The sequence below is a fragment of the Orycteropus afer genome, unplaced genomic scaffold (assembly GCF_000298275.1).
Source record: "Orycteropus afer afer isolate SDZICR_OR568_19922 unplaced genomic scaffold, OryAfe1.0 scaffold00218, whole genome shotgun sequence".
Taxonomy (NCBI): Eukaryota; Metazoa; Chordata; class Mammalia; order Tubulidentata; family Orycteropodidae; genus Orycteropus; species Orycteropus afer.
The window spans coordinates 1,877,262-1,890,912 of NW_006921805.1; the positions used below are offsets into that span (position 1 = coordinate 1,877,262).

Below are 13,651 nucleotides of genomic sequence, written 5' to 3' on the forward strand. Positions count from 1 at the left end.
CCACCCACCAGTCCATGCATCCAGCTACTCATCGATCTACTCACCCACTCGCCCATCCATTCACTCACCCACTCATCCATGCAATAATCCACCCCTTTTCATTGACCCACCCATTCGCCGACTTACTACTTGGTCACTCATCCATCCATTCATCAATTTACTTTTTTAACTTCAATTTTTAAACAGGTAAAACATTTGCATGGCTCAAAATTGTAATATATATGGAATTCTCCTTCCCAGCCCATCTTTTATAAATCCTGTTCCACTACCATACACAGGTGACCACTGTTAGTAGTTTCTTACGTAATATTCCAAAAATTCTTTATGCATAGGTAATTCAAACATGTAGTCTTATTTGTTCTTCCTTTTAATTTTTTTTTACACAAAATGTACTAGTACGTTCTACAGGCATACTTGTTTCATTGCACTTCGTGGATACTGTATTTTTTACAAATTGAAGGTTTGTGGCAACCCTGTGCAAACAAGTACATTTTTCCAACAGTGTCTGCCTCTCACATTTTGGTAATTCTCACAGTATTCGAAACTATTTCATAATGTTATTGCACACTTAATAGAATACGGTGTAATGTAAACATAACTTTTGTGTGCACCGGGAAACCGAAAATATCCATGTGACTCACTTTATTGAGGTATTTGCTTTATAGTCTGGAACCAAACTTGAATATCTCCTGTGTATGCCTGGATATCAGGGTTGTCCAGTAGAACTTTCTGTGGTGGTGGAAGATTTTATATCTGTGCTGTTTAAATATACTTGCCACTAGTCACACATGGCTTTTGTTACTAAAATTTTAATTAACATTTAAATATGTGTGACTAGTGGCTACCGCATGGGACAGGGAAGCTGTACGCACTGCTTTTCACCTTATTATTTTTTTTATTTAACAGAGTGCTTTGATCTTTCTATATCTTTACACACAGAGCTGCTTCATTCTTTTTTATGGTTGTTCTGGTAGCGTAGTGCCTAAGGCACTTGACTGCTAATCAGAAGGCTAGCGGTTCAAACCCACTAGCCACTCCTCGGAAAGAAGATGGAGCAATCTACTTCTGTGGTGATACTGCCTCAGAAACCCAAGGAATGGTCACTATGAGTTGGGTCCGACTCGATGGCACATAACAGCATAGTATCCCAGGGTATAGCTGTTTCTTTAAGCAGCCCTCTCTTGATGGACATTTGGGTGTTTCTGTTCTTTTGCTCTTAACAGTTCTGAATGTGAATAGCCTTATACTTATTCATATGCATGTATGTCTGCAGAATCTGGCCTCTTAAAGATATATGACAATGATTTAGTCATAATTTCTTATTTCATTTTCGCTTTGTAATAAACAGTTATGAGGAAGGTGAAAGATGGCATTTTCAGGTGGGGGACAGGTTTAGAGGGAAAAGAAATATAAGCAGAAAAGCCGTTTGTTTGCTCTGGAATACCAAGGACGTCTGGAGTAGAGCTCAGATTTGAAAGCTGAGATTTTACTTCCTTGAGACGATGGTAGATGTTTGAAAATAGATTTTAGCAATTCTCACAGCAAAGGGATGATAAGCTTTCAGTTATTGTGTCAGTAGAGAGCAGATGGTAGGTGCTATTAGAATTTGCACTGTGTGGTTCTCTACCATTGTTAGTAGATGGGCCTGCAGGATGTGTTTATCCAATAAAGCTTGGGCTAGAGAGTAAAAACCAAAAAAACCAAACTCACTGCTGTCGAGTCGGATCTGACTCATAGCGACCCCTCCTTGGGTTTCTGAGGCAGTATCACTATGGAAGTACATTGCCCAACCTTCCTTCCAAGGAGTGGGTGGTGGGTAGAGTATGCTAATTTGAAGCACTGGGGACAGGTTGATTCTCGGCATCATTGCCTACAGTGGTGGTCCTTGAAGATAATTTATGGGACCATGGTTTGGACATTGTCTCATACTCTGTTGGTTGGTCTCCTGCTACCTATGCCTTTGATTGTGATATGAATTCGTCACTGACCAACCCTCTGTTGATTGGGAAAACAGTCTTCTTGTGTGTGTGACTGATGGTTAGCATGGCTAAGCAGGTCATGGACAGGATGTTTTTAACAGGATAGTAGAGATGTGGCCCACCTCACACTGCTCCTTGGTGGCTGCTCTGTGTAGACTTGAAAATAGTGTTGCTTAAAATGAGTCCTGGAGCCCTCCTGGTGCTTGTAGTTAAGTGCTCAACTGCAAACCAAAATGTTGGTGGTTCTAACCCATGAGCTGCCTTGCAGGGGAAAGATGTGGCAGTCTGCTTCCTTAAAGATTTTTATAGGTTGGAATATTAAGCAAAAAACCAGTAACAGTGGTCACCTGTGTGTGGTAGTGGAACAGAATTTATAAAATCCTTGGGAACTTTATGGAGCAGTTCTGTGCTACCAATTAGGGTCACTATGAGTTGGAATCAACTTGATGACAGTGGGTTTGGTTGGTTTAAAGTGAGTTCTGGGGATTTTTTTGGTTTGTTTGTTTCAATCATCTCCACTGTTTTCCAGGTTGCTTTGGGACCTGCTGAAACTTTTCTGTTTTAGTGTTGGGATCTGTTAAAACTTTTGAAAAGTGGGAAAGATTTGTAATCTGGGAAAAAATGCAAAGTTTAGGAAATCATATATGTCTCTTGTGGAAAATATAGAAATGTATAAAGTAATAGTCACTTATAATCCCACCAAGAAAGTAATATGTTCAATCGACAGTTTGTTGAACAGCTATTAACTTCAACACATCTCCAACTTCAGTCTCCTTGCAAATCACCTGGGGATCTTGTTAAAATGCAGTTCTGGAAGAGGGCTTTGTTCTCCATTTGAGCAGAGAGGGACTACAGACCAAGCACTGTGTTACATACTGTGTTTTCTTGCACTCGTTCTTCTGTGTTTGTAATTTTCAAATCGTATATGATCATATGGTATGTACAGTTGTGCATCCTGCATCTTTAAAATGGAGCATTCTACAATAAGGATTGCCTTTTTCATTTTTTCTTTTTTAATTGTGATTTGGGTGAAATTTTACAGAGTAAATTCGTTTCCCATTCAACAGTTCGTACACATTTTGTTTCATGACATTGATTACCATCCCTGCAATGTAACTCTCTTCCCACTTCCTGTGTCCTTCTTTCCTATGCATTCCTGCCCTCTGAGCTCCCTCCCTATGCAAATGCTGCCCTTCCAATCTCCCATGGTCGGTTATTGTAAGGAGTTTACCTACCTGGTATAATTGTTCACCTACCATAAACATTTTCCTCTGATGTTTTGATTTTGATAGACAGGAAGACTTTTCCCTCTCTCTGTCCCCCTCCTTTCCTTTAAGTGAAGTTGTTCATGTTTGTCTTTTTCCTCTGTGGATTTCTTCCTCTGATTTTAAGCTTAAAGAGTTTAAATATACAGAGATCAAATAAACATTCACCAAGTTGAATCTATTTTTAAAATGATTCTTTTTTTTTATTTTGCATCTGGAGTATAGCATTTGATTATATTTTCAAAGCCTTTTCACTGCAAAGAATTACACAAAATGCTAACAGTGATTCTTCTTGGGTGGTGAGATTATTCATAATCTTTCTTCTTTCATTTATTACTTTTATGAATGGGGAAAAAAGTAGACTATATTGTTTAAACTGAAAGTGACCACCTTGCTGCCCATGAACCACAGCTTAGAATAGCAAACATTTATTAATGCCTAAGCATTTATTTGTACCTAAGAGGTACTAATGGGTTGCACTGATCTACTTAACTCAAGATTGGTGGTTCAAACCTATCCAGTGGAGCTGTGGAAGAAAGTCCTGGTGATCTGCTTCTATAAAGCTTGTTGTTGTTAGTGGCCATCCAGTCAGTTCTGACTCATGGTGACTCCATGTGTGCAGAGTAGAACTGCTCCATAGGGTTTGTAAGGCTGTGACCTTTTGGAAGCATATTGCCAGGCCTATCTTTCAAGGTAGCTGTGGGTGGGTTCAGACCACCAGCCTTTGAGCTCATGGTCAGCACCATCCAGGGACTCCTTCCTAAAGGAGATTGCAGCCAAGAAAACCCTTTGAAGCATTTCTACTCTGTAACACATTGGGTTGACATGAGTTGGAATTAACAGCAGTGGGGTTTTGTTGGTACTATTGCTTACGAGTTTGTGGATCAGCAAGGTGGTTCTTAGCATGGCTGGGCTTATGCTTGTGTTTGCAGATACCTGAGTGTTGAGTGGGAAGCTTGGCTGATCCTAGCTGGACTCCTGTGTGTTTGACTGGCTGGTCTAGGACGGCCTCGGCTGGGATAGCTGGGCTCTCTCCACATGGCTTCTTGTCCTCCAGCAGGCTATCCCAGGTTTGTTCACTTGCTCTCTGGACAGGGCTCTAAAAAAAAAGAAGCATGCAAGGTCTCTTGAGGCTTAGGTTTGGAATTGGCTCACCATTGCTTCTGCTACCTGCTATTGGCCAAAGCAAGTCCCAAGGTCAGCCCAGATCCACGTGAGGAGGCAATAGACTCTGACTTCTTGATGAGTAAAGCTACAAAGTCACATTGCAGTGGGGCTGGTTGCAGGCAGTGGTGGAGAATTGAGTTATTTTTGTAATTCACCTCTCATACTTGACAGCTTGCTTGGGAAGCTAAAGCTGTTGACAAAGATGCCTGGGCACCTATCAGAAGAGATTAGGAGGTTCCAAGATCCCTGGAGTTATGCATTTGCATCCTGTGGTAGTTAAATTGTGTGTCAGCTTGGCTGGGTCTGGCTTTGAGTGACTGAGCAGCTAGATGTAGTTATTCCCCATGATGACTGGTAATCATCTCCATGGTGGAATCTACTAGAGCAGCTGAGTAGATACCTTAGGGATGTACTCTGCTTCCAGTATATAAGCAGCAGCTTTGAGGAAGGTCTCTGCAGCTTTTTGGCACACTTGGATCCTGCATGTTGACTGCCGATCTTAGGATTATTCCTGTTGTTTGATAATTGGGGGACTGTGCCATTTTATTTGTCAACCTTGGGCCTGTTAGCCTTAGCTGCCAGCAGCTGCCTGAGTGAAGAGATGCCTCCAGCTCCAGTGGGCTGGGAGCAAGAAGCAGTGCTGAAGCCCAAGGTCAAGGGGCTTTCACCCAGCCCCTAAAGCTGGCCTTTTGAGCTCAGACTTCTTGCCTCCTAAACAGTCAGAGAATAAATCCCTGTTTGTTAAAGTCATCCACCCATTTGTGGTATCTTCTGTTAGAGCGGCACTAGATAACCAAAACACATCCCTTTAATACTATTATTCTTCATGTTATGATTCCTTCATTTGTCTTCTCTCTTTACCCCTCAGTTTTTATTTTTGCACATGTGCTGTGCCTCTTCTTCTTAGCCCTGATTTAGGCAGCCCTTTAGCTCTAGTAGCGTAGTACCTAAGGCATTTGACTGCTAACCAGAAGGCTGGCAGTTCAAACCCACCAGCCATTCCTCAGAAGGAAGATTGGGCAATCTACTTCCGTAGTGGTACTGCCTCGGAAACCCAAGGAGGGGGTCACTAGGAGTCAGATCTGACTTGACGGCAGTGAGTGTTTAGTTTTTTTTTTTCCCCCCAGGTTTTTGAAGAGAGCTCTATGGCATAGTGCCTAAGGCATTTGACTGCTAACCAGAAGGCTGGCAATTCAAAGCCACTCCTCAGAAGGAAGACTGGGCAATCTACTTCCATAGAGATACTGCCTCGGAAACCCAAGAAAGGGTCACTATGAGTCGGAATTGACGGCAGTAAATGAGTTTTTCTGGGGTTGTAGTGGCTACAGCATTTGGCTGCTAACCAAAAGTTTGGTGGTTTGAACTCACCAGCTGATCCACAGAAAGATGGGGCATTCTGCTTCCATAAAGATTTACTGCAGTATGAGTTAGAATCGACTCAATGGCAGTGAGTTTGGTTTTTTTAATTTTGATTTTTGGAAGGAACTTTGGTGGCATTGTGGTTAAGGCATTAGGGTGCCAACCAAGAGATCAGCGAACCCACCCGCTGCTCTGCAGAAGAAAGATGAGACAGTCTGCTTCCATAAAGATTTATAGCCTTAGAAACCAAATGGAAGTTGCTTTGAGTCAGAATGGACTCAATGACAGTGGGTTTTTTGTTTTTGTCTTCCTGTTTGGCAGGAGTGGGGTTCTCCTTGGTACCATTCCCATGTTGTCTGCCTTTATCCCAGCTGGAGTCTGTCCTTCAATGTGGTTCTGTCAGAAAAGGGTGTAAAGCATGGGAGATCAGGTCTAGATGGCAGTTGGGTCCTTTGTGTTAAAGCCCACTGCAGTGTACCCTCCCAAACTCAGGTCTCACTATTTCTCTCCACTCTTATTGCTCAAAAAATTGTGAATGCTTTTTAATTTGTTCATCTCTGAGAGGGTGGTAAACTTTTGAGTGCACATGTATGCCCATCATCTAGCCCAATGTTTGATACACAATAGTTGTTATTGTTGGCTGCTGTTGAGTTGATTCCAACTCACACCAACCTTGTGACAGAATAGAACAGCTGGAAAGAGTTTTCTAGCCTGTATTCTTTATGGGAGCAGACTGCCAGGTCTTTCTCTTGTGGAGCTGCTGCGTGGGTTCAAACCACCAACCTTTTGGTTACCAGCTGAGGTCTTCACCATTGCACTACCAAGGCTCCTTTGTTACATAGTAGGTTCTCAGAAATATTTGATAACTGAGATTAATGAGTAAATGAATGATTGAATGAAGTTATCGAAGAAACTGGGAAGGAGGCAGAATGAGATCCTGATGTGAGTCAATAATGTAACTGGAGTTTCCCTTACTTATTTTTGTCCTGCCATTGCCATTTTAAGCCCCACTGAATCACAAAAGATACATAGAGATAGTCTGGTGGACTTAGTTCTCAATATCTGCAATTTTGGTTTAGAATTTCTTAATTCAATTCAGCAGACACAACAGGTCTCCTCTGGTTGGTTGCCAATGCTTGGCTTCTCAAAAGGTGGCTGTAAAGGAAGAAGCAAGTGTATTCTAGTAAGGTAATGGGGAGGGGTCTTTTGGCTCTGGCATTTTTCCCCACATGATTTACTATGCTTGAATTCCTAGTGTCTCATATACCCTCTTCAGTTCATGCTGTGTCTGCCAGAACAAAACTGGGTCTCTTTGACCTTGTGTAAGTTGCTCAGTGCCAGGGAAGGCTGTGCACCCGAGCTGTTTTCTCTCTGGGAGTAGATGAACAGCTGTTTCCAAGATTAGAATAAAGGTGATAGTAATGGTGAGGATATTCCTGGCCTCCTTTCTACAAAGTATCAGGAGGAGAATTGGATTTATGGATGTTTAGTTAATAAACTGTCCTGCTGGCATAGAATGTGGATTTCACAGGTAAAGCCACATAGCCTTGATATCCATAGCTATTCTTGTGTGGAAGGATGCCATCACAGTTTTTTGTCATTGTCCAGAGCAGTGGTCTCAACCATGGCTGCACATCAGAGTCCCCAGGGGAACTTTGTCTCCTGGGTGATGCAAATGGTTAATGTGCTCAGCTACTAACTGGCAGTTTGAGTCTACCCAGAGGCTCCGCAGAGGAAAGGCCTGGCAATCTGTTGTTGTTGTTGTTATGTGCCATTGAATCAGACCCGTCTCATAGCGACCCCTCCTTGGGTTTCTGAGGCAGTATCACTACGGAAGTAGATTGCCCCATCTTCCTTCCGAGGAGTGGCTGGTGGGTTTGAACTGCCAGCCTTCTGGTTAGCAGTCAAGTGCCTTAGGCACTATGCCACCAGAGCTCCCCCTAGCAATCTACTGCCCCCCAAACCAGCTATTGAAAACCCAACAGAGCACAGTTCTACTCTATACACATTGGAATCACTATGAATCGGTTAACTTGATGACAACTGATTTAACTGGGGAGCTTCAAAATCTACTGCTGCCTGATCTGCTTAGATCAGAGATGCCAGTTTAATTGGCCTGGAGTGCATCCTGGGACTCAGGATTTTAAAAAGCTCCCATGTAGTTCTAATGTGAAGGAGCCTTGATGGTGCAAATGGTTAAACATTCGACTGCTAATCAAAAGGCTGGTGGTTCACACCCACCCAGCAGCTATGTGGAGGAGGAGACCTGGTGATCTGCTCCCCTAAAGATTACAGCCAAGAAAACTCTATGGGGAAGTTCTGCTTTGTCACATGGGGTCACTGTGAGTCAGAATCAACTACACAGCACATAACACAACAGCAACGACAGATTCTAATGTGCAGCTAAAGTTGTGAGTCATTGGTTTAGTTCATCCATTCCATCTCAGGAAAAGGACAATAAGTATGCTCTGTTAGATTTACTTGAATTTTCCTGGTTGTTAAAGCATAGAAGGTTTACATGCTGGAGCAAGTTAGAATTGAGATGGATCGGGGGGTGGGGTGGGGGGTGGGGATCATGTCTCCAATATGTTCTCTGCATCATGTGTTTTCCCCTCCATTACTGTTAACACCCCCTACTTCACTCACATTGTCTTGAGAATAATTGTTAGAAAAAATAACGAATGCCCTAACACTTGAATTTACAAGGTACTTTTTACATTTTTTCATCTGCTCCTCACAGCAGGAAAGTTGTCTGAGGAACAGGCTATTTCTTGGTTTGAAGTTCTGAGGGAGGTGGATCAGCCAGCATTAGGGTCCACTCCTGGCCCTTTTGGTCCACTCAGCAGACGCCATGAGAGAGAATTCTGTGAGAGTGGGCACATCCACCAGCACCTCTGCTGCAGTAATGAGAGGCAGACCCACGACGCCATCCGAAAGGACTGGTGTTAATGAGTTGGAGTTAATTTCCCCCCAGTATCAAGGCCCATGGGAGACTGATTAATTATTAGAGTATGTTTGGTGAATAGAGGTACAGAGAATAGGACTAGGGGGCTAGAGGCTGGCTTCATGCCTTCTGGAGAGACTGTATGACTCAGTCAGGTAGAACCCCACACTCTTACTTTTTGCTTTTTTGGAATCCACTTATGTTCTTGTCTTTCAATTATGACCCCACCTTGGGCCTGTTGTTGTTAATCAGGACACAGTTTATTTAGTGGTAGCTGCGTTTTCATCTTTTTGATGGATTTGGAATATCGCCTAGCCTCTGGAGGCTTGAAAACCCTCTAGTGTCATTTTTAAGCTGTCTTTTAGATGATTCCTCTTTTCCCTGAGATACTTTCTTCCAAGATAGGTCGATTCTTACAAGTTTCAAGTTGTTGTTGTGGTTGTTAGCTGCCATTGAGGTACCCTGACTCATGGTGCCCCCGTGCACAGTGGGATCAGATCATTGGGATCCATAGGGTTCTCATTGGCTGACTTTTAGATGTAGATCACCAGGCCTTTCTTCCTAGTGTGTCTTAGGCTGGAAGTTCCACTGAAACATGCTCAGCATTGTAGCAATGCTCAAGCCACCACTGATAGACAGATGGTTGCTGCACATGAGGTACATGGTAGGATTCGAGTCCTGGTCTCCCTCACAGAAGGCAAGAATTCTACGATGAGCTACCACTGACCCCACTGGTTTCAAGGAGTGGTGCTTTTTGACTTTGTACCAAATTTGAGACCTTTCTTGATCCCAGGGGAGGTTTGTGTTCTCAGGTGAAAACAACTAAAATTCAAATGGCTGGAGGCTGACACAACATCACATCTTGAGTAAATTCAGAGCATGCATCAGAATCAGAACGTGAGTCTTGTGAATGTTAGTTAGTCTGAAGCTTTCTGTCCTCTGCCTGAGTGACCTTCATTTTTCTCTTTTCTGTGGTTCCTTTTGCAGGGGTTCAGCTGTTGCAAAAATAATTGGTAATAATGTCAAGAACCTTCAGAAGTTTGCCTCCACAGTCAAGATGTGGGTGTTTGAAGAAACAGTTAATGGGAGAAAACTGACAGACATCATAAATAATGACCATGAAAATGTAAAATATCTCCCTGGACACAAGCTGCCAGAAAATGTGGTAAGACCTTGGGTGAAAAGGTGCACGTGGTTCATTATGAAATGAAGCATGGACAAGGGAGCATTTGGGACTTGGGGATGTGGGACAGCTACTTTCCATTTTCCCTGTTCTCTATCACGTTCTTTGTTGGGTTGATTGCTTTTGATTTTCCTGACTCTGAAAATGGGCGCTGCCAGTCACAACCAACAACCTTGCCTTTGGCTGCTTGTATGCCTCAGAAGCTCCCAATATACCCACTCTAAGCAACTTTGGTCACCTCGCTGGGACAGCTAAAGCATTGGTCTACCATTAAAATCAGAGTCAAGGCCTAAATTATAGCTGGAGATAGGAGAAAATTGGGAACTGTAAGACTGACAGTTTAAAATCCAAGCGTATTAAGTCTGGGAGGGAAAAAATATAGGTTATTACCTGGCCTTGTTCCAGTAACCTGCAAGAAAAGAAAGGAATGCACATGAGAATTGACAGGGGTGTTCCCTGACACCTGTATGATTGGAATTTATGGACCTCTGCTGCCAAGTTCATCCCTTGATGGCTTTCTGTATAATGGTCTGTTTGCAAACCAGACAGTTGTGGCTATCTGATTCCTTTGGTTAACCTGAGAAACTAATCTCCTTTGTTAATGACATAGCTTCAGCTACACATAGGTTCTTTCGCTTGATCTTAATGGGGATGCACTTTGTGTGCAAAATGTGGTGTTGGAAGCTGGTGACAGAGAGGAAGAATATGATGTTGCTTCTTCAAGGAGTTGAACAAGAGAGACAATCTGTAAGCCAACACATAGAAGGTTGGAGATGCAGAGATCATGCTCACTGAAGATTCCCCTGCCCCAAGGAAGCAGAGATTGCTTTATTTCATTTTTAAAAAATTATTGTGGTAAATATATACGTGAAAAACATTTGCCATTTGGCATTTTTACATGTACCGTTCGGTGTCATTAGTTTCATTCATGATGTTGTTCAGAGATCTCCATTATCCATTTCCATATTTTCCCATCACCTTTTACAGAAGCTCAGGCTCACTGAAGATTTTTAGTTGGCTTCTTTCTAGTTAATAGTGCTTATTATTGTCAAGCACTGTGCTAAGTAGTTTACATACATTGTGTATTTAACCCTTTCAATAACCCTAGTAGGTCAGTACTATTATTTTTTCTGATTTTGTAGTTGAGGAAACCAAGGCTAAGAAGGGTTCATGGGTTTGCCCAAGGTCACATAGCTAGAGGTTAGAATTGGGATTTGAATCCTGGTGGGCTCATTCCTGAAACTGCTAAGTCACTTCTTTTAAGAAAATGATGATTTTCTCCTCTGTGTCACTGAACTAGGACCAGCCAGCATTTCCCCACAGTCATTCTTGGTGCTGTTGATCAGGGAAGGAGGGATCTATAGGGTTGTGACCTTAGAAGTTAAGTGGTCCAAGTATCTGATAGAAAGAATAAAATATGCAGCTATTTCCACTGCAGCCAAAGGCTTTTAGGATATCTTTAGTCCATCCTTAGAGTCGAAAATCCCACTGAGCTTCACTCTTCTCATTCTTGTCAGAATTGATCGCTCCTCCCATTCTGTAAGCCACATGCTTCATTGTTAAGTTTATCCTACTTTGTTTTGTGTCATTCACTTATGTACGCATTCACTTAGGTACTTATGAAGGTCCTTGGGTGGCACAGATGGTTTGTGCTTGACTGCTAATCTAAATGTTGATGGTTCAAACCCCCTCAAAGGTACCCCTCAAAGTCCTTGCGATCTGCTTCTGTTAAGACTACAGCCAAGACAAATGTCTTGTTATATATGTTTTCAGCACAATAAAAGTAATTAAAATTTAAAATATAAATAAAGAAGACTACAGCCAAGAATAACCTATGGAGTGGGAACTGATTTGATGGCAGTAGGTTTGGGCTTTTTGTTGCTATGTGAAAGGGAGTCCCTGGATGGTGCAGACAGTTAACATTCTCAGATGCTAACCAAAGTTTGATAATTGGAGTCCACCCACGGGTGCCTTGAGAAGAAGAGCTTGCTTTTCTTGATCTGCTTCTGGAAAATCATCTGTTGAAAACTCCGTGGGGCACAGTTCTGTACTCAGACTCACATAGGCACCATGAATCAGAATCGACTGGATCGTGACTGGAACTATGTAAAAGCTCTGCAGCTGATCCTTGAACAATATGGGCTTACAGACACTGACCCCCTTCACAATTGAAAATCCATGTATAACTTTTGACTTCCCAAAAACTTAACTACTAATAGCTTATTGTTGACCAGAAGCCTTACTGATAACATAAACAGTCGATTAATACATTTCTTGCCATATAGTTATTAGACTTTCACATGAAGACACATACACATACACAACAGACAAGTTTATTAACTATACGGCATGATGATTATTTACTGTTCATTAAGTGGACGTGGATCATCCTAAAGGCCTTCATCCTCTTCATCTTCAAGATGAGTAGGCTGAGGAGGAGGGACTGCTGTAATCTCGGGTGGCAGAGGAGAAGAGGTGGAAGGGGAAGCAGGAGATGCAGGCACACTGGCTGTAACTTTACAGAAATACATGAAAAAAAATCCATGTATAAGTGGACCCTCACAGGTCAAACCTGGTTGCTCAGGGGTCAACTGTACTTTGTTATGTATTTTACTTACATTATTGTGTTTCATCTGAATAGTCACTCCACCAAAGAATGTAGATGAGTTGCCCTTTGTGTCCAGGATTCTAGCTGGTGGTAGAGCCAGGTTAAGGTGCCTGCCTCACCTGTGGCAGCCAGACTATAATCATACCATACTCATTACCTACTCACATTGTTCGGCTGGTAGTTTTCCCACAGACTTGACCTAGAAGTAATTTTAATGGCCCTAAGAAAGCAGGTGAAAACAAGGACAACCTTAGTATCTTTTCTTTGTATTTTTGGCATACTAACAACTCTAGTGTCTTTACAATTGGCTTTAAAGGCCATATTATAGCATTGGTGTTTCCCCATTGATACTGTGATGTTAGAATGAACTGGAACATGGGAAGGTTAATAGATTTGGAGGGAGCTCTTCATTTGAATGATAGGAAAGTTCTCATGCTATTACAGTATATGAAAAAAATTGATAGTATGATTTCAACCCTGTAATTACAATTTTAGATAATGCTGTAGACTCAGATGGATTGACGCAGTGGTTGCAGCGACGAGCTCAAGAATAGCAAGGATTATGAGGATGGTGCACGACCAGGCAGTGTTTCATTCTGTTGTATATAGGGTCACTATGAGTTGGAGCCAACTTGATGGCACCTAACAAAAACAACAGCATAGACTCAGAAAGGCCTGGAAGGAAATATGCCAAAACACTGATAGTGATTATTTCTGGTGTTGGGATTATGAGCCTTTCTTTTTCCCTACTTACTTTTTTTTTTCCCCTCACCTTTTTCTAAATTTGATCTATGATCCTATTTATAGTTATAAATGAATAAAGAAAACTTTTTTCATTTCAGTTGGCTTTAAAGGCCATAAAATAACATTTTAGAAGGGTCAGAAGGTAAGTCTGCAACAATAGGGTTGTGGCCTTTTTCTTGCCTGGTCATCTGACGAACAGATAAGGTATTGATAATGTGTAAAACATATTGAGCACATGGATTTCTTGGGAGAAACCATGCAGGTGAGAGGACAGTGGTATGGTATATATAAAACCCTGAAAGAGAAAAAATTTCCAACCAAGAATTATATACCCAGCAAAATTGTTCCTCAAATATGATGGTGAAATTAGGACATTTCCAGATAAGCAGAAATTAAGGGAAT

General features: G+C 42.0%; 1 protein-coding gene across 1 annotated transcript in view; it reads left to right on the forward strand.

Annotated features, from left to right (window-relative positions):
* Positions 1-9,708: 9,708 nt before the first annotated feature.
* The window catches only part of GPD1L (glycerol-3-phosphate dehydrogenase 1 like), a 48,238-nt gene continuing 44,295 nt past the window's right edge, over positions 9,709-13,651 (forward strand). The window contains exon 1 of the mRNA XM_007948633.2: positions 9,709-9,879. Coding sequence (XP_007946824.2) covers positions 9,772-9,879 — 108 coding nt within the window. The 5' untranslated portion in view covers positions 9,709-9,771. The remainder of the gene's footprint in view (positions 9,880-13,651) is intronic.